Source organism: Polyodon spathula, chromosome 23 (assembly GCF_017654505.1).
Source record: "Polyodon spathula isolate WHYD16114869_AA chromosome 23, ASM1765450v1, whole genome shotgun sequence".
NCBI lineage: Eukaryota > Metazoa > Chordata > Actinopteri > Acipenseriformes > Polyodontidae > Polyodon > Polyodon spathula.
In genome coordinates this window covers 23,683,818-23,704,723 of record NC_054556.1, presented here as the reverse complement: position 1 = coordinate 23,704,723, position 20,906 = coordinate 23,683,818, and the positions used below count along the sequence as shown (strand labels likewise).

The following is a 20,906-nucleotide window of genomic DNA, read 5'->3' as shown; positions in this document are numbered from 1 at the left end:
GGACAAATCAGAGAACTTCAATGCATGCAGAATGAGGATCGCTATGTACTATTACAGGGTCAGCCAAGCTGGGGGTGTGATTGACAGGCAGCCTGCTGGTGCCTGCTTGGGAAAGTGGTTTTTAAACATGGCTGCTGTGGGGGAACAAACAAGACAGCACAACTGTTGCAGAAGCTGCTTTTCTTCATGAATACATTTTTAATACTAAAGCATATTTTATAGGAACATGGTGAAATATTTCTGCATAAGATCATGTGTATCTCAGTTTACTGTTTCTCATAGTTACCCATGCCAATCCATTCCCATGCAAAACCAAACCTAAAAAAAAAAAAAAAAAAAAAGATCCAAGCTTTTTTAAGTTTCTATTAATGTTGTACTTTTTATCAAGTAAATGTGCTTTTCCTCCAGAAATGCATGTATTATGCATGTATGGAAGTTATTTTGTTTGAGAATATGTTTGTATTATAAGATTGCATGTATGTTATTTAAAAATTGTAATACAAATGTTTATTTAAAAAAAAAAAAAAAAAAAAAAAAAAAAAAACATACAACGAAATTGCTCTAATGTCTTTACAATTCATGATTATTTCATATATATTATACACATGATTCTAACAGTGTGATGCCACAGCACATTTTTTTAATGTTTTCCCATGTTAGTAAAAGTGATACTTTTCAAACTTTTGTCAAATTGACATGGCTTTGTGTACACATACTGCACAATTCACACTCATGACGACAAGCACAGTGTTCCCAGTTAAAAATATACGGGTATATGTTTTTTTCCCTTGTGTTATTAGCATGCAAATTGTACTCACGCATGCACGGTTCAAGTCACCGCATTAAATTAAGCCACGGTGCTACAGAAACAGTTGTGCCCAGACGTCGGTTTTTTTCAAGACCACGTGTCTGTAAGTTGAAACACAGATGACAAGGTAAAGACATTGTCTAGCACCGGTGCTAAGTCTGTAACGTTCTTTGTTGCCACACGGCTAGGGCTCCCATGCTTGCAACGCTATGTGTAAAAATCCTGCCATTTAAACAAGGGGAGGAGCTAATGGACCAGTACGCAAAATTTCTTCCCCCCATTTAAACGAACCGGAGCATGCGCAGTCTACGGAAAACGGGACTTAGTCTATTACACAACTGCTGTTTTCTCCATTCTGCCTTATTGCACCTCACCGGCTACTGCTCTCAGCACATTTCACATTTTATTTTAAAATAAAGAACCAGGAAATGAGTGGGGATCAACTACACAATGACTCGCAGGTAAAATTAAAAAAAATAAGTGTTACAATCGTGCTGAAAACGAATATCTAGTGTGATTAAGGGTGGCTACACATTGCTTGTGATCTTGAATAATAGTAAAAATCATTTTGGGAACACGGACAGTAATGCTAAGGGTCACGGTTGAAGTATATTTTTATATATTTGCATGTTGCCGTTTTTATGACAACTTTACACAAAGTTTAAGGGTATTTGTGTGCTAGAACAATCTACCAAAAGCCATTTTCGCATACCGGTAACCTTAGTTGAAACTTACGTAGATTTAAAAAAAAATAAAAAAATAAAAATAAAAAAAGCGTGTACCTGTATTTAAAAAAATATATATGTCATATTTTTACAGATCGACTCTGGATCACGGACCAATGGTAAGTATTTTGTGTTCCGCAAATGTGTGTTACTCTCATTTCATCTGAGGCTATGCGATTCTGTAGTTAGTTTTTTAGAGACAGACATGGCGTCCCAGAGACTAAGTCCCTTCTCCTCTGCTCACAAGCGCCTATTGTTCAAATGGAGGGCTTAAAAACAGCACTTAAAATGGTCAGTTTTTTGATCGAAACGCGGATTCCTGTAGAGGAGATACTGTTTTTCACAACCCAGCCTCTGATTGGGCTTAGCGAGGGGGTTTAGGACAGTATTTTGGAGCCGAAAGTTGGGGTTTGGAGGTTGAGGACTTAGTCTCTACGCCATTTTCTTTTTCTCTGCCTATCCACCTCTGTGCAGGCGAACACAAAGTGCAGATCCGCTGTGATATGGAGGCACAGGCAGAGGGTGACTCGGTAGGACTTCCCAGGCACGGTTGTATGCACAGTGCTGCAGGGTTTTCGCTGAATCATAATCATAGAACAAAAGCTTTTTAAAAATGTTTTATTATATATATATATATATATATATATATATATATATATATATATATATATATATATATGAAGTATTTTATTAATTATATATACAAAATAACTAAACGTCACATTTACAGAAACAATTTCTGAATTGGTATTTTGGTGACTTGTTGTAAGATCCATACACTTTTTATAAATGTTACCTTTTTCATACTGTAAACAGAAATAAATTAAGTTTTTTTTAACTCATCAATTTATTCTTGCAATATAATTATAATTGTCACCTTCCAATGTTATGAATTTCAGAAACAGACAAAAAAAAAAAAAAAAAAAAAAAACTGCAAATAACGGCTTAGATTTAAATATGTATATAATATATTTGTAAAGGCTTAGTTTTAAACTAATACAACTGAGAGAAACTTAGTCTTGGTGGCTCTCGTTGGCATATTGCATTTTTAACTTTTAACTATTTACATGTGACATTTAGATCAGGGCTGTGAGGTATAACTTCAGGTTCAGGTTGGCACATTCACTGGTTAGGATTTTTCATGTTGGCACATGCAGAAGTAAACTACATTTCAGATTGAATACTGGATCTCAATCACACCAGAGCTCGACGTCTGCTTTTCTTAAGATCGTTTATTTATTTATTTTTTAATCTTTTTGTCTCAAGTAAGATTCAACCTTTGGATAGCTGGCAACCATAAAGGCTCAAAAGATAAATGATCAAATAATCCAGATAAAATATAATTAACTGTAGGGCAACCAATTATAAAATTATAAAGCAGCTTATATAACGGAAGGCTTCATTTAAGGGGTCCGTGGGCGTATTTGCGTAAAAGTAAATTCTGATTGGCTGTGAAATAACTTTGTCTTGGCTCTTTCTGCATTAGTGTAGTCTCTTCAAATTATTTTTTTCTCCAGTAGCACTAGGTAATTCACAAGTCTATCGGTGTCAGAAGTTAGGATCTACAGGCAAGCTAAGCCGGGTAAAGACATATACTGAGAAACCAATGATAATTACTTTGTGCTGGAGCAACAGAAGCCACAACAACTCCACAAAAGTCATAAAATACTTCTGTACTTGGTGTGCTTTGCGTTATAATACGCTTCAATGTTGTACACTGATTAAAGAGGAAGAAACTTTTTAGTGCTTTTTAATCCTTGATCAGTATAAAATGAACGAAGGGTAATGCATTAACTCTTGGTGATTCAGGTACTGTAGAACGTAAATCCCCTTTCACACTGTCACTCCTACCTGGGTCCGGTCACAGTCTCGTGTAATGTGAAACCACCTACCTGGGTCAACATGCTTTGACCCAGGTTGAATGAGACAAAATGCATGACGGCCATTCTTAAGCCAACAAAATAAGAAACGGTCACGTCTGTGTGAAGGTTTCACTTCCGCAAGGAACTGTTTTTGTTTATTCTGTTCAGCTGTATTTTTGTTGCTTGAGACACACCATGAGCCAGATTGCAGCAGGGATGAAGGAACTTTTGCTGTAATCAACGTTTGGGGTGACAGTTCAATCCAGAGAAGATTGGATGGAAGCGTCGGTGACAAGCTGCTTCTGGGGCATTGATACCCACATTGATTACTTGCGTCTGTCACCCAGGTCAACCCTGCTTTATCAAACGCAGTGTGATAGTGCATGCCAGTGTGAAAGGAGCTTAAGAGTACTATTGGAGTGGCCTTTAATGAAGTGTTGAGTAACTTAATAAAATAAATGCAGTGTCTACTGACTCATCCAAGTCAACGTCAGAACTGATTTTTAAACCACAGTACATTGTGTAATTGCAAGTGCGGAAATGATGGTGGTACCAAACTTGAAACGTGGAATTCAATATTTTTTCCACTATCTAAATTTAAAAAAAAAAAAAAACTCCTTTTAAAATGGGTCAATTTTCAGAATGTAGCATTCACCAAACAATGCATCAGGCATTTCATTGCGTACAATGAGGTTGTCTACCTTGATTCCAAGTGTATAACGTTTCCCTTTCCCACACCTCTAATTAATCTGGGTGGGGCTGTCATTTTATACAATTCGTTTGTAATCCACTGCATTTACTTCCTAATTGAACTGTGTTTTCATTGGAATTGCTCTGGGCATTTGCAGTTCACAAGCCAGCAGAGATAGAGAAGTGACGCCTCTCTGATCAAGATCATGCCTGTCTCTGATCAAGCCGTCTTGTTTAATACTTGCTGTGTTTCTTGTGATCAGTTCAGGCACTGACTCAAATTCTGCTTTGCGCTGCCATTTACCACAAAGCACTTTACATTAACTCTGTGTATTAAGTGAATGTTGCCCTCCAGTGCATCCCAGTTTACCCTGCTTGTGGCTGGAGAGGCAGTACTCAGCAGTGTAGTGGGAAGAAAACATGCTGCACCTCTGGGACCCGGGTTCAATTCCTACATACCTGGTAATGATCCGTGGGCCAGTCATATTTTGATCCGAATCCGACCCGAACCCGCTAAGCCTTGACCTGCTGAGTCTGTGTCATGTTCATGAAAGTACACTATTTCAACCGTCAATTTATCTGACATCAAAATCCTTTATTCGTCATCCATAAACAGTCCATAGTCAAAAGTCCATTAACACAGTATCATTAGGCATTTAAATATCACATTTAGTTGCCTTTGCAGCGCTGTGGAGGAACAGAATAGTTTCAGAAGCCATTATTTTAATAAGGAATCTGCTAGAGATAGATATATATATTTTTTTACTTAACATTAAACTGCTGACTACACCACATGGAAATCGTTACTGCACATGCCCAGCAGATATCGGAGAGCTACAGACAGCAATAGCTACACTATTTAGAAATATATAGGGTAATACATTATTTCAAAATTTAATTGTCAACACTTTTTATAGATGACGTTAGAAATAGTTGCAGATTAATGTAGACCCGCACCCAACCTGACCTGAAGTATATTTAAATGTATCTAACCCAAACCCGTCCGACCTGCGGGACGACCCGCGCATCACTAATACCTGGAACACATGAGTTCTGGGGGGGTGCGTTTTCCACCTCGTTCTCTTAAGAAAACCACAAACAATAATTCTGTACGAAAAAACAAACTGAAGAGTTCTGTAGTGTGCAGGATGGCTTCTCGTACTGCCCTGAAGGTGGTTGCTGAGTGACTTGGGTGTTTGTATCAGATCATAAATGCACTACAGTAAGTGCAGAAGGTTATCTTTTAAAGCATAGGAACATAACCTTGCAGCCTATCCACATGAAATCAAACCAAACAGCATTTTTCCAAACAGCACAAGGTATAAAGTAGAATGCAGTTTGTCACTGCCTTCAGCTGAAGCTTTAGTTAGACAAGCAGTTTATAGACTGAGGTAAAACCGCTGTATATAAAGGCAGACCTGTCACTTATCAGGGAAATGCATGTATTAACATTGACAAACGCACACACAGTAGAAAATCAACATTTTATTACCCGTCTCTTGCTTTGAATTCAGGGAGCCAAAACAATTGGTAGTCTTGTAATCATCGTTCATAGTTCCTATTCCAGCCTGCTGGCAGGCCTCTGATTTATCTAAACATTTTCGTTTTTTCTTGCTTTCTACTGGGATCCCAGGTCAGTTGCAGAAGCAGTGTCTTGCGCTGTTGTTTTAATAGTAAAGCAAGCTACGACCTTGTGATAATTGTGTGGAAACCACATGGATTTAAACGCATACGGCACATGCTGTCACATATTGAGCACAGTTGCTTAGTTATTGCTCCCTTTTCTTGCTAATGTAAAAAGCTTGTAATCCCATTTTTGTTGTCATAATTGAAAATGTTTTATTTGAAATGCTAATTTTCTCCTAATCCTGTGTGCACAGTTTGGTAAATGTTGCCTATTGGACACTTTTCAACCTGCTGTTCAGTGCCTGGAGGTGTTCCTGGTCTCCCTGTACTTGTGAATCTCTGACATGGCTTCTGCCTTGTTTAACCGTGCGTCTGTCCTTCCACGTAAGCCTCTCGGCGTGCTCCCGTTTCTCCTCTGAATGTGCTCTCTGCCTGTGCTTCCTTCCTGAGAGATCTGTGGGTTGGGTGGCCTTTTCCCTGCGTATGTGTGAGTGGGGTCTTGTGCTTCAAGACAAGAACATAAGATATAATTAGGATGCTGTGGTACTAAACTAAGTCATAAAACATAACAAATGCCCTTCGAGTTGCTCTCGTTGACAGTGCTGCTGCTGATTAGATTTACTGTTTTCTCGAATGAGGTTTTGCTCAGACTTTGCGTTTTTAGATGCATCTCAAATGTTCCCCCCCCCCCCCCCCCCCCCCCCCCCCCCCCCCCCCCTCCCCCTTCTTGTCTCCTATTTTTGTGTCCTGGATTTTCCAATGTTTTCACCCTTCCTTCAGCTTGTGCCTTTTCACGATACATTTGACTCTGGGTCCGAAGGTTCGTTCGCTAGCCAGGGATTCGACGGTTGTTAACAGAAACTGTTTGACAATGTGTGAATACTATAAATCACACATTAACTGTCACTTGCATGCAAAATTCAGTTTTTTCGTTTGTATAATGCGTGTTAAGTAAACAAGTTTTTATTAAAATCTGCTACCAAATTGTACCTGTAGCAACTCTACATTGTGCAGCTATCGTGTATGGAGCAGGGCATACTATCCAAAGCAGTGGGCTCGTACCTCTAGTGGCCATAGTGCTTGAGTAAAATATGTACTGAATACCTGGTGTACAAGACAGTGTAAGATAAGTGGTATGATAGAATGTGTTTGAAACATACAATATATACGCCAACAGTAATTTTAATTTCAAGAACCGAGCACTGCCCGCCCCTCCTTGCTCCAGCTTGTGTTATCCAGAGGCAAACGTTTCATTTCTTAATTCTTCATCTTGACAGCAAAGTGTTCTAAGCTGTTTTGAAAGAAATGTCTCGAGCCCCTCTGTTTTGGGGGATTTTTTTTGTTGACGACCAAAATAAAATTGAATGCAAACTGTGCAAGCGGCTCCTGTCATGAAGGTATAACCAATCTCTGGAGTCACTTGACAAGTGTAAGTCCATATTATTAGTAGTATTATTCATGTTTTTGGTAGTAGTAAAATGTGGCTGATAAGCTGCTTGGAACAGTGACTGTTAAATAAAGCTTTGTCCACAGCAGTTGGTGCCGCTGCAATGCAAGCTTACTGTATCTATTGCAAGCAAGCTCAATTACGTGTATATAAACAATGTGAATTTTTAGAAACATGATTACTGTTCTATATAAAGTATTTTTAAACTACATATGAATGTTTTATTCCATTTATATGGCTTACCTATAAAATAGTAGGATTTTCAATCAAATATAAACAAGTAGCTATGGTTACATCGCCAATAAATTATGCAAATGAGTACCATCGAAGGTTCAAACCTTCGTTTGGCAATGTGTTCCGAACCTTCGAAGGTCAAAATGTACGCTTTGTTGCAGCCCTACATTTGACTGTCTTCTTAAATAGCACCAGTTTTGCCGAAATGTGTAGTGGGTGCATGCTTTTTCCTGTAGCTCATAATTTTTAAAGCATTGCACAAAATGTGTTTTAAAATAAACCCCTCCAAATCAGAAGTGGCAACATGGCTTTTGCAAGGATACGATATCTGATCTACCACTGGGTCAGGTTTTGGGCGGGGTGGTTTGTTTATTTTCAGCTACCCTGAGCTGCTTTTCACCAGGGTGCCCTTGATTATTAGCATGAAGCTGTTTTCTGTGCTGTTTTATTGTAAGAACGTTCTTGGGAACACCTTATTGAGAACATGAGTCGTGGAGATATCTAGAGAACCACCTACCTAATTGTGATAGAACTTGGTTTAGCTGTTCGTTACCACATGATATTGGAGAGTATCTCTTATTTAAGACGACACCATTCGTATGTCACGCTTGTTAGAAAATGTAAAGCAACTATATGGTTAATGGTCTACTTTTTCATGATGGGTCTTGATTTTTGTATTTACAGTGGGGATTTTGTTTCAAACATGTTTTTTTATTTTAATATGACAAATGTATGTAGTTTGGCCACAGCAATACAGAGTTTGAGTTTCTACACCATCGCAGACTTTACAACCAGTCAGGTTGCTCCGCTGCTGTAGTATGTGCCACAGCTTTGGATTTCTGGAACCAGCTTAAGCTGAATAAAACATCACTATGGCAACCACGCAAAGTAAAAAGTGAAAATGTCTACAATAAAGACTTGGCAGGCCTTTTTATTAGAACTGTGAACGTTTACTTCCTTGTACGCTACACCTACAGACAAGTTATTGCTTATGTACTCTACTGGTGTGACGTGCCTGATTCGGAGAGACTCCCTTTTTGTTGCTGTTTGGTGCTGAAGCTGTATCTTTTTCCCTTCCCCTGCTTGTCACACAAGAACTTGCTAGGTTGTGTGGGAGTCGGGATCCTCTGATGTAAGGGGTTGGCTCGCTTCTGATGGCAGCAGCCTGTAATAAAACTAGGGCTGGTTATTCAGGAAAATCATGGTCTGGCTTCAAGTCATATTGTGGGGTGGGAGGGCAGCTTTTGATATCTTAACTTTTTGTTGCTTTGTGTCAAACACTTAAAACAATAACATCCTTTTCATCTGCACTACATCTAGATCATGTGTGTAGTGTGAAGTGCAGAAACAAGTTCCTATATTCCTGTGAATTATCTAAAATATAAGATTACCCAGACGCAGCATTTGCTTTCCGGTAAAATCATGAGAGTTTCCTACACAGACACATCAGTTTGTATGGGCTTGTTTGCCTAGATCCCAATCGATTACAATTAATACCTGTTTAGTATTTGTCTGAGAAGAGTGTGCATCTTTAGATGAACTCTGCCAGCTGTAAAGTTTTAGGAAGAACAGCATTTACCACATAAAGATTTTGTAATTGTGCAGTACTTTGATTTTATCCATGTGTATTGGACAGGTTTGATCAGGTAACTCCTGTGTGTAAAAGAGGTTCAGTAAAGACCGTGATCGTCAAAACAAGTAGCAGGCCGGCGTAATTTAACAGACACCCTGGGCAGGCATTGTCAACATTTAATCTGCCTTTGAAACTCCAGCCATCACTGTGATGTCCAGAGCAGTTTGAAAATGGAGTTTAGAAACACTAAAAGCCATAGAGCTTTCAAGAATAAGCTGTCAAAGATATCTCGTGGAGAGAAAGGGCTTCTTCAAGGATTATTGGTATGATTTAATTACTGAGCTATGTTGCAGCCATCTGTTGTTGCTTTAGGCTAGTGCTGTGGAAATATAGTATTGCAGAGTTGCAAGATATGGCTGGTTTTAATTATTGTAGTTTTTTAATGACTGGGCCCCCCCCCCCCCTCATCCCTGTGTATATTACCAAGATTAAAAAAAAAAAAAAAAAAAAAAAATCCTTTTTGGCCATGCCATTTAGATTCAGTTGTAAGGCACTGTACTGTTGGGTTGGGTGATGTGTTTTCACCCTTTTAAACATTTCTACTTTTTTCACTTGCAGATTCTCACAAACACAAAGACAAGCATAAGGACCGAGAACACAAACACAAAGATCACAAGAAGGACAAGGAACGAGAGAAATCAAAGCACAGCAACAGGTAACGCCAGTGAATTTCCCTGTGATTGCATATTCCAACAGCCGTAACAAGCGCTGGACAGGGGCTGAATCCAGTCGGCACCCTATGTATTGAAATAAAGATCGCAGCATTACACTCCAGTCTACTAGGGTTTCTAGCTCTTGTGTTTAATTGGCTATGGTAGATGAGATGATCTGCTAGAAGAAGATGCGATAATAGGGTGAAGGGCTTCCCCAGTAAGGCTGTAAATCTCCTTGCAAGTAGCCGAGGGTAATTCTTTCCAGGCTGTTGCAGAGTTCATGGCTGGGGTATCGAACCTGAAGATTCAATGTCCAGCACAACAGATGCTCCGTGTAGAATTGATTCGTAGTGAAACCTCACAGCTGCTCAGGTTGGAGGCGGAATCTAGGTGTTAGTCTGCACTGCTTTCACGTACCCGTGACACCCAAGCCTCAGTCAGATTGTAACAAAGGTGTGTCGGCTCTCAGGATTTAAAAGTAAATGTTTAGAAATAAGAACCTGGATGATTGGTGGTCCCAGAGGATCAGGGATTGTGAAGAGCTGTCCTGTGGCCTGAGCTGTAGTCGAGTGGGGTTGCCTGTGTTGCTAAGTGGCGTTGTCTGGAGTCCCGGGGTGAGTTCAGGTTATTCTTTGTTCTTCCTGGGAGGTTCTGACCCGCCCCCTCATATTCCTCTGTCAAAAACCATTCCGCTGCCAGCTACGAAATTCCTTCACATTCTGACCTGCAGCCCTCTGGCAAAAAAAAAGTTTAGAAGCTGAATGTCTTTGGAACGCCTGCTAAAATGGAGTCTAGTTAAAGTGAGACCAACTCAGCAGCCCACCCCCACCCCCAAGAGCCTGACAGTCAAAAGAGAGCGATTCCAGTCATTAGATATATTTGAAAGAGTCCGTCTCTGACTCCTGTATCTCTTTCTGACTTTCTCACAGCGAGCACAAGGACTCCTCGGAAAAGAAAAACAAAGACAAGGATAAAGTGAAGCACAAAGACGGCAGCTCAGAAAAACACAAGGATAAACACAAAGACAAGAGAAAAGACGAGAGGGTGAGGCAGCGGCTGCCTGCACTGGGGCAGAGGCTTGCATGCAGGGTTGAGTTGAGTCACAAGCACACCTGGGGTCAATTCGAATGACAGTAAAATACTAAAAAGTAACACACAAACAAGTACACACGTAACATATTCTGACTAACCAAGCAGTAACCCCATGTACAAATGCAGAAACACACTAGAACCTATTTCATTTTTTCAAACAAATGGGGCCACCAAAAGTAGTTGAAAGTACAAGAATAATGTGAGTGATCAACTACGGTCGCACAGTAACTACAATCACACAGGTGTGCCAAGGTTCAACTAGGGTTAGTTACATTGTAACTGCAGTTAGTGACGAATGTTCTGCTGGTCTGCAATGATATCTTCTGTTTTCTTCTATCTAGAGCAAGTCTTCCAGTGGGGAAATCAAGGTCAAAAAGGAAAAAGAAAACGGGTTTGCAAGGCAAGTGACTTTAACTGGAGGGCGTTTTGAGAGAGAACTTCTTAAATACGTGTGTGTGTGTGTATTGATGTTTGAAGGTCTTCCCATATCTAAGTTATTTAATGGGTTTCATCCTTGTCTCCTTTTAAAGCCCTCTTCACATCAAAGCAGAGCCAGAGAGTAACCATTGCCTGTCCCCTAAACACAACAAATCATTAAAGAGGGAGCGAGATGATGATGAGTAAGTAGAGAACTGGGGTGCTGTTATAGGAGAGAAATGTTACAAGCAAATGCGCAAAGCTTTGCTGAGGGAGTTGGGATTTGGTTATTTCCTCAGTTTTCTAATTTGTCAAAAGTAGAATGTGCTATTTTGGTAGAAGTATTGACCGATCACTTGCTAAATGTCAGTTAAGTGTCTTACCTGAGTAATTGATTATATACAAAACTTAATAGAACATGTTCAAATCTAAAGCCAATTTTGTAAAATCACATATTGACCCTTCCGCTACAGCGGCGCTAGAAATCGTTCATGTATGAACGATGATGTAATGGTGACATTAGACGCCCATTTTAAGCCGTTTTAAACAACCATTGGTTGCTTACCAAATAGCCAACAGCCAATCAGGGATGGCTTTATATACACAGAAAGTAAAGTTTAGATAGGCAGAAAGCAGATTTGCCGGTCACAAGTACAGGATTACCAGAAATTGTCCAAAATGTTTGTAAATCCAAAAAAAAAAAAATTGTGCAGTGTTCATAGGATAAACATCTTGCATCTCTCCAATCAAAATACATTTCACAAAAGGTCCAGACCATTAGAGATAACCTTCTTTTTTTTTTTTTTGAGGTGCAGCATTCCAATATCTTTTAGGTTTCGGTTTTGATTATCGTATATACCGTGATTTTAAAACGCAGCCTTACCGGAGAGCATGCTAAACATAACCAAGAATGCTTACTGACCCGGAAGACACTTGTCTTTTTTACAGAGTATGTTGATGATGGCGAATTTCTTCACACCCGTCAAACAATTTGTTGTAAAATCAAAACGAGGCACAGTGTTAGTAAAATTCTTTCTGATCCTACTTCCAGAGGGTTGTGGCTACTTTTACAGTTTTTGGGTAGGAGATCACTAAATTACACTTAATGGAGACATCTCAAGAAATGAATTTGAGAACATTTTTAAATGTTGTGGTTTTTTTTTTTTTTTTTTACATTTAAGTAATCGTAGGGTATATTTCATCAGAGTAAAATTCTCTTAATAATCTTCAGACTCTCAGCTGTTTAGAAAGGTATAATCTGATTTACTTTTGGTGGATGTTTGTCCTGATTCGCAAGCCGAAAGCCAAGTTGTGTGTCGGACGTCAACTGGTCGAATGCTTACTGGAGCGGAAGGGTAAATAGTTTCAGTTGCAGTAATTACTTTCCTGTTAGACTGTTAAATGTGCAGATGCACACTTCATTTTCTGACTGCTGTTTTTCTTTCAGCACTGACTTTAAGCCCAAAAAAATCAAGATTGAAAACGAAAAGAAGGCAAAAAAGAGAAAACAAGACGAGGAGGTATGCTTGCGGTTTTAACCGTCTTTGCTTTGAAACTCAGCTGCTTTGAAATGACTGACCGCACTTTTTTGGGGGAGTGGAGCACTAACTAGATCCGACGTTCCAGAGTTAATTAAACTTGATAACCCATTAAGTAGCAAAACTTTCTTTGAAAAAATCAGAGCTGTGTTTATGTTCTAAATCATTATGCTACCATTCTAAGAGTTCTTAGGAGTGTAAAATGGCAAGCATATTTACAACATATATTCCTAGCGTTTTAACTATTCAGATTAGACATGCATGTAATCTGACTTTTTTTTTTTTTTTTTTAGGATTCGGTTTCTTTTATAAAAAGGCCCTTCATGAGTTAATACATTTTCCTCTTTCTCCAGGATATCAAACCCAAAAAGAAGACCAAGGACAAAAAAGGAGCTGCTGCTGATGGCAAGAAGAAAGTCAAGAAAGAGCCAGAAGAGAAATGGAAATGGTGGGTTCAATAAACACATGGTGGAGTCTAGGGCCCTTCTGTTTCTTTTGTGTTGGAAACAGCAGCCTTAAGCCAGTCTACCTCCTGTAAATACTTGGCACTTCAAGACTCTAGTACTGCAGGTGCTGTGCTACTTAAAGAAGTTTTGAAAGCCCATGCAAATTGAAATGGAACATGGCAGTTTGCATATATGCAATGTAAATGACATCCTTGCCTTTGTAAAGGACATGCCTGTGTGTGCTGCGCATAGCTAGTGAATGAGTAGATTACAGAAAGCAGTTGGTCCTCGCATTCCTGCTGATTCGGATAGGTGTACTCAGCAAGGGTGGGGGGGGGTGGTGATGAGGGGGTGGTAAAGCTTCTGATTTGATTCTCCGTCTCTTCTGGGATGTCCTGCCAGGTGGGAGGAGGAGCGATACACTGATGGAGTGAAATGGAAATTTCTGGAACACAAAGGACCTGTCTTTGCACCCGACTATGAGCCACTGCCTAGTAAAGTCAAGTTTTATTATGACGGTAAGCTTTTAAAAATCTGATCAGTGTTTCAAGAGGGTGGAAAGCGTGAATCGGCAAGATCTGTCCTAGTGGTGAAGCACAGCTGGGTTTGAAATGAAAACCAGCTATCATGCCCTCTTGGTCTATCAGCTACCATGTGAAAAGCTGGGGTTGTGAGCGTATTTCTCTGCTTTCTTAGTTTGAAAACAACACATTTCAGCTTGCAAGAGTCAACAATAAGAGTGTAGTTACTAAATTGAAATAATTATTCAAGTACAGGGTGATTAAGTAACTTTACCACATCATTGATCATCTTGTATTTAATTTGTAACTAGCTGTATGTGCTGGCTACAACCCGAATGTCTATTTATTGTTTTACACAAAATTCACCCCCTACTCAGCAATGACCTGGCCTGCGTTTTGCTTTGCACAGGTAAACCTATGAAGCTGAGTCCACAGGCAGAGGAGGTTGCCACATTCTTTGCTAAAATGCTGGACCACGAATACACTACCAAGGATATCTTCCGGAAAAACTTCTTCAAGGACTGGCGGAAGGTAAGAGCATCCCATTGCGGAGCAAACGTCTTCACATCGAACGATAAAAGCACTGGGGGGCGGGTCGGGCGTGAAACGGCTGTGAAGAAAACACAGGCTGATTTTTTTTATTTATTTTTTTCTTCCACCAGGAAATGACTGCTGAAGAAAAGTCCACCCTCACTGACCTGAAGAAGTGTGATTTTACAGAGATGTCAGAGTACTTTAAGGCACAGTCAGAAGCCAGAAAACAGATGACTAAAGAAGAAAAACTGGTATGTCAATAACATTATTTGGGGGTACTGAACTCTCCTATCTAGTGACAGAATCATCAGACGCATCAGCTGACAGAATAAGATGTTCTCTCTTCCCATGACTGTAGAAAATCAAAGAGGAGAACGAGCGACTCCTGCAGGAATACGGGTTCTGTGTCATGGACAACCACAAAGAACGCATCGCCAACTTCCGCATCGAACCCCCCGGGCTGTTCAGGGGCAGAGGGGACCACCCCAAGATGGGCATGCTCAAGAGACGCATCCAGCCTGAGGAGATCATCATCAACTGTAGCAAGTGAGTTGGCTGGGTTTGGGTTAGTCCAGGACGTGGTTTGTAGCTTCCAGACTGGTATTTGGTTGTGTGCAGGCCCGTCCAAGGAGTGTGATGTGAATATATTTTCTTGCATCATTTAAATGTATTCATTGCCACAAGTTTGGAGAATGTTGCACTTGCAAACCTACATCAGTAATTACATTTTACATCGGAACTGTTTCGTCTGCATTGGCTTGAGCGGATCATTGTATATTGCTGTATGTTCTCGTGCTTGTTAAACTGGTGGTCCAAGTTGTTTTAGTGAACTAATGAATGTGTCCTTGCTGCTTTCAGAGACTCTAAGATTCCACTGGCTCCGGCTGGACACAAGTGGAAGGAGGTGAGGCACGACAACAAGGTGACGTGGCTGGTGTCGTGGAACGAGAACATCCAGGGCTCCATAAAATACATCATGCTGAACCCTAGCTCCAGGATCAAGGTAAAGTGCAGGCTGTCTGTGTTTCTTTCAGTTCGTGATTACCAAACGTCACCAGGCTCGCTTGTTTAAGGTCTGAAGCAGCTTTTGCATTTGATCAGTCGGCTATTCTCGGGTTCATTCTGAGAAATGCCTCGACTTTAACTCTGTTGGAGTGTGAGTGTGGCCCTCAACCCCGCTGTGTGTTTTGCCCCTTTCAGGGAGAGAAGGACTGGCAGAAGTACGAGACGGCCCGGAAGCTGAAGAAGTGCGTCGACAGACTCCGGAACCAATACCGGGAAGACTGGAAATCCAAGGAAATGAAAATCCGCCAGAGAGCCGTGGCTCTGTACTTCATTGACAAGGTGAGTCCAGCGGGCCCTGTGATTCTGAGCATCACCTGACCTGCCACTGTGTGTCTGGGCTAATTCAGATGGAACAACTGGTCTTCTATGTACGTGCACAGACAGTGACCTAAAAAAACTCCAGGAAAGCTTGCTTGAAGCAGCGGAGCTAATGTTGCAGCATACGATCATGGGTTGCAAGAAAACTAGACTTGTGACCTATATATTCTCTGTAACCTGCGACTCCTAATCCAAGGTCATTCCTAAACACACATTGAGACCAGCAACCTCTGCTGCAGCGTATGTACTGATCTCTGTGAAGGCAGCCAGAAAATACCTGGCATCACTGTTATAAACCCAAGGTACTTCCACTATGGTTTGTAGGGCTTACCGAGTTTGTGTACCAACCTGTTCAGTTCCGAGCATACATGAGAACAGGGCACCTTTTAGGAGTCTTGTGAGGTTCCAGCGTGATTAACGAAGGCGTATGTTCAGATGCCCTTGCTTGAGCAGTGTTTTTCAGTGCGTGGTTGTCTCTCCTTTCCGCAGCTGGCTCTCAGAGCAGGTAATGAGAAGGAGGAAGGAGAGTCTGCTGACACAGTGGGCTGCTGCTCGTTGCGAGTGGAACACATCAAGCTGTACCCCGAGATGGACGGCCAGGAGTTTGTGGTAGAGTTTGACTTCCTGGGAAAGGACTCCATCCGCTACTACAACAAGGTTCCTGTGGAGAAGAGGGTCAGTGCTCCTAGTCTGTTTGAAAGTTTAGGTGGAATGGTGCATACCGCTCAACTAAAGATTAGCCTGAATCAGTTTTCTAGAGGGAATTAATTCAACAGGTTGGACGAGGAGGACCCAGTAAGCAAACTGCAACAGAGCACATGAGAATGTACTGTGTGGTGTAAATACAGTAGACCTGTGTTCACATACTGAATCCCTGTTCCTCTTTGCTGTAGAGGATCAGTTTATCTGATGATATTGGCCTAGCTGTTTACAGTAGCCTTTAAGTTTGCTTTATACCCACCTTCAGTAAACAAAGCAGGTATCATGCCGGTAGCTTTATTTCCTCTTATCTGATTTCTTTTCCTTCACGTCATTGTGTTTCCATGACTTGGCAGCGCTCCTCCTAATGATGTAATAAAGGTATTGCTCAATGCCTGTTAGGACCTCCCAGAGGTGTCTGGGAAGTGTTTTGGTCTCCCCCTTGTGGGGTTTATTGAGAACCACATCTAGCTTACGCCATTGTGTGTGTTTTACAATATTCTTTCAGGTCTTCAAGAATCTTCAGTTATTTATGGAAAACAAGCAGCCTGAAGATGACCTCTTCGACAGACTCAATGTAAGCAAGAGTCTTGAGTTTCCAATCACTCTTTCCAAGAGTTTCCAGTCTTTTCTGTCGTCACGTTAATTGAAATCTGAGCACTTCAAATCCCACCAAGAACCAAAAGTAAAAACGAACAGAAAAAGATGGTGTGTTTTAGTTCTGACCACCAAATTACAATACAGCCCCTTAATAAAAATGAACCTGTCTGTGTTCACCCTAGACCTCCATCCTGAACAAACATCTTCAAGAGCTGATGGATGGACTGACGGCCAAAGTGTTCCGTACCTACAATGCCTCCATCACTCTGCAGCAGCAGCTGAAGGAGCTGACCAATCGTAAGTGCCCTCGACCTTTTGCTCTCTCGAACACGGTGAAATCCCACTGTAGGGGACCGGGGGACATGGTCATGGAAGGCTGGGCCTCGTTATCTTAGTCAAATAGACGGCTGGTGTGTAGGGGGTGCACTTTGTATGCTAATCAGGCATCTGTTGCCAAATCAGATCTAGTTCACCCATTATCTGTAAGCCTTACAGCCTTTAATAGGTTAACAACGGCTTACTTGGAGAACCACTGTTCAGCTCAAATGACTGGAATCGCAGGATTGAAGGTCCATTGAGTCAGAGGTTGGTATAACGAAGTTCCCTTCAAAACTCGTCAGTTGTTTCTTCTCTGTGTTTTAGCGGATGAGAACCTCCCTGCAAAGATCCTGTCTTACAACCGAGCAAACAGAGCCGTCGCTGTCCTTTGTAACCATCAGAGGGCGCCACCAAAAACCTTTGAGAAATCCATGCAGAACCTGCAGACCAAGGTGTGTAACAGTGCAGCGAGGCAGTGCCCTTCAGCTGTGCGTGCCTGGAGAATAGACTTTCATTTTAAACCCGTACGTGGTTCTGCTCCTGCCCCTCTTCTCCCTTTCACAGTCTGTTCCTCCCCTAGATTGATTCCAAGAAGGACCAGATTTCGGCTGCACGGAGAGAACTGAAGAGCGCCAAGGCTGACGCCAAAGTCCGGAGAGACGAGAAGTCAAAAAAGTGAGTGTCTGCAAAATGTATAGGTTTGACATGGCCTGTGTGTGTTTTCAGTACTTTGCATTAGATGCGGCTATAAGGGTTTTGTAACATTGTTAGTTGGTTTGATGCTACACACTCACACACACACACACACACACACACAGTAATTGGTGTTGGAGGATTATGAAAGATATGGCTTCGTAAACTGACGCCCCGTTGTTCTTTTTTCTTTTTAAGATGTGTTGAGAGCAAGAAGAAAGCCGTTCAAAGATTAGAGGAGCAGTTAATGAAGCTTGAAGTCCAGGCGACAGACAGAGAGGAGAACAAGCAGATCGCTCTGGGAACATCCAAACTGAACTACCTGGACCCCCGCATCAGTGTGGCATGGTAAGAAGGGCTTCAAATGTTCAATGAGCTGCCTGCCCCGCAGCCCCCAAAGCGGTGCCGGGTGTCCTTACCTTGTTCAAACTGAAACCGTCTCTTTTGGTTTCCAGGTGTAAGAAGTGGGGTGTACCCATTGAGAAGATCTATAACAAAACCCAGAGGGAGAAGTTTGCCTGGGCCATTGACATGGCGGAGGAAGATTATGAATTTTAATCTCGTTTGCGATTTTCCATAATTTTTTTACATTTTTTTTGTAGCCTAACCGATTTTATTATTATTTTTTTTTCTTTTGCCAAGTAGGCTGACCTGGCAAGAGAAAGAGGGGACTGGATCTTGACAGGTCTGAGACCTTTGCTTGTCAAGGGCTGGTCAGATAAGGGGGGGGGGGGGTGGTGGTCCTAAACTGTTCTCAATTTCAAGGAGAGGGCAGTTGTAGCAGACTAATCCCCCTGCCCCCATGATCAAATCATTACAGTGTGACTTCAGTTTGGGGGCCATGGCTTAGCAGTTTTGTTTTCCCCACTCCCAAGGTCGCAACTTTAAACTCTGTGGTCCGTATTGCTACTGTGTACAACCAGCTGTGTGTATGCGTATATTTTAATATTTTATGTGGTCTCATTTTTAGCCCTTAAATGTTTTGATAACTTCTGTATTTTAAAAGAAAAACGAAGAATTCTGCAACTTCCACCCCCCCCCCTCCCCCACACGAGAGAGTTAGCCTTCCCTTGGGTTAGCTAATGCTTGTAATAACTGACCACACCCCAGTGCGTATGTAGTTTGTGCGAATGTGTATTTTATTAATTTTAAACTGAACTTGGAACTCTGTGGCTAGTAGCCCCAAAAATGTGAAGGTCAGGAAGGAAATCGGTATATTAAGTATATTTTTTACCATTTTAGATTTCAGAACGTGAACCCCCTTCCCCTATATTCAAATGTGAACAGTAGTTTTCTTTTTAATAAGTAGAACTTTCCTGTCCTCCTTCTCTTGGGACGTTCCACAGTGTTCCGAGCCTCCAGGCAGTTTTAACTTAACGTATTGTTTTGAGGACAGTTTTAAACTACAGACCCATGTCTGTTACTTGAAAATGTTATTGTATAATTTTGGGTGGGGAGAGGAATGCTTTTTTTTTTTTTTTTCATGGGTCAGATACGTAAGTGAGGGATCTGAATTTTTGCCAAAAAAATAAAAAAAATATATATATATATATCTCTGATACAACAAGTTAGGGTTTTTATTTTTTTGTAATTGTGTAAAGATTAAAGAAAAAAAGAACTTTTAAAGAGTTTTAATGTGAAATAATTGTTCCTCTGGATCAGTTTGTTTTAGGAGCATTGTTTTAGTGTTACTTGGCCGCTGTCATCAGTTTATCCCTTACTGTCTGCTTCTGAATCATGACTTTGTTTTTTTTTTTTTTGGGGGGGGGGGGGGGGGGGGGGTCCTTGTAGGCTATTTAAAAATAAAAATCCTACAACTCTGAACTGTCTTGTCTGTAATTTAAATGGAACTCTGTTAAGAAACCAGATACTATCTTGGTGCTTTTTTTTTCAGTGAAAACTTGTGAGTTTTAATGGTTAGGGAAACGGGTGGCTGTGTTTTAATAAACTCCACATTTTAGATGCGTGTATGCTTCTTGATTTCCTAAGTGAACTATTAAATCAAATGCCCTGCTTCACTATGCTGCTCTGCTTGCAGGTTGTGAATAAACGAAGTTATATTCCTGCAAAAAAAAAAAAAAGGGTATCTTTTATAATGAGTTTAATCAAAACTAACTAAATTCTCTGTCCTATCTGTCCTGAAGGATATGATTCCAGGTTCATTGTATTGGTGATACCCTACCTTTTGGAAATTGTGTATCATTTACAGCTGTGCCCTTTTACCCTGTTTCCTCAAGCACACAATGTGCAGTCCAATCTTGGCGGAGACTGAGCCAGGATTGGAAATCCGTTTTGCACCCCTTCGATCTCATAACTAAGGGGTGTGGGAGATTCTGCTGACCCGAAAGGGCTTGTGTTAAAGCAGTAGTGAGCCCCCAGCAGGAATCTGGTAATTTAAATAGCTGGTCTGGTGAACAGCTTTCCAGAACCCCACTGTGGCTCTGCACGCTGCCTGAGTGTTATTGATCGGCAGGAAACAGATACTCCTGAGTCATCTGTGTGCGTCTTGGGGGAGGCTGCTGAGGTGGACGCATCGTTATGTGACAAACAATATTTTCCATTAACCTCCCCCTGCAAGAACTGCTGATACAAAACAACTTCATTCATCTGCAAATGTTAAAACTAACAACAATGCTGGGGCTGGAAGTCTTAGTGTTTTATTCCCATGCTCAACTGGATCCTAGTCACAAAACTTGCTTTATTTAAAGAATGCATTAGATCTACAAGTGACACATTGTTTGCAGAAGTAATTTTTTAAATCTATATGTTCTTGAATACCATGAGATGTTCACTACCTAAGAAGAGAAACTACAAATCTCAATATTGGAGAAGTAGGACCAGCTATGCCAAAATTCAGTACTGTGTTAAATGTGCAATGGCTGAGAAAGCCTTCATAATAATATGCAAATTTTCTTTTTACATGAGTTAATGCTTTGTGAATAAGAACCATGGATTCTAAGGATTGTCATACCATAAAACAGGGATTT

At 40.9% G+C, this 20,906-nt stretch overlaps 1 protein-coding gene across 1 annotated transcript; it reads left to right on the top strand.

The window, feature by feature from the left end:
* The first annotated feature begins 1,122 nt into the window (after window positions 1-1,122).
* top1l (DNA topoisomerase I, like) lies at window positions 1,123-19,879 on the top strand. Its single transcript, XM_041224666.1, has 21 exons — window positions 1,123-1,269; window positions 1,628-1,652; window positions 9,584-9,680; window positions 10,608-10,722; window positions 11,112-11,170; window positions 11,301-11,390; window positions 12,635-12,707; window positions 13,079-13,173; window positions 13,574-13,689; window positions 14,102-14,223; window positions 14,355-14,477; window positions 14,585-14,772; window positions 15,085-15,229; window positions 15,427-15,570; window positions 16,099-16,284; window positions 16,817-16,885; window positions 17,091-17,205; window positions 17,551-17,678; window positions 17,807-17,901; window positions 18,118-18,267; window positions 18,375-19,879. Exons 1-21 carry the CDS (start codon window positions 1,237-1,239, stop codon window positions 18,475-18,477), a joined length of 2,271 nt encoding a protein of 756 aa, XP_041080600.1. The 5' UTR covers window positions 1,123-1,236; the 3' UTR covers window positions 18,478-19,879.
* Window positions 19,880-20,906: the final 1,027 nt, after the last annotated feature.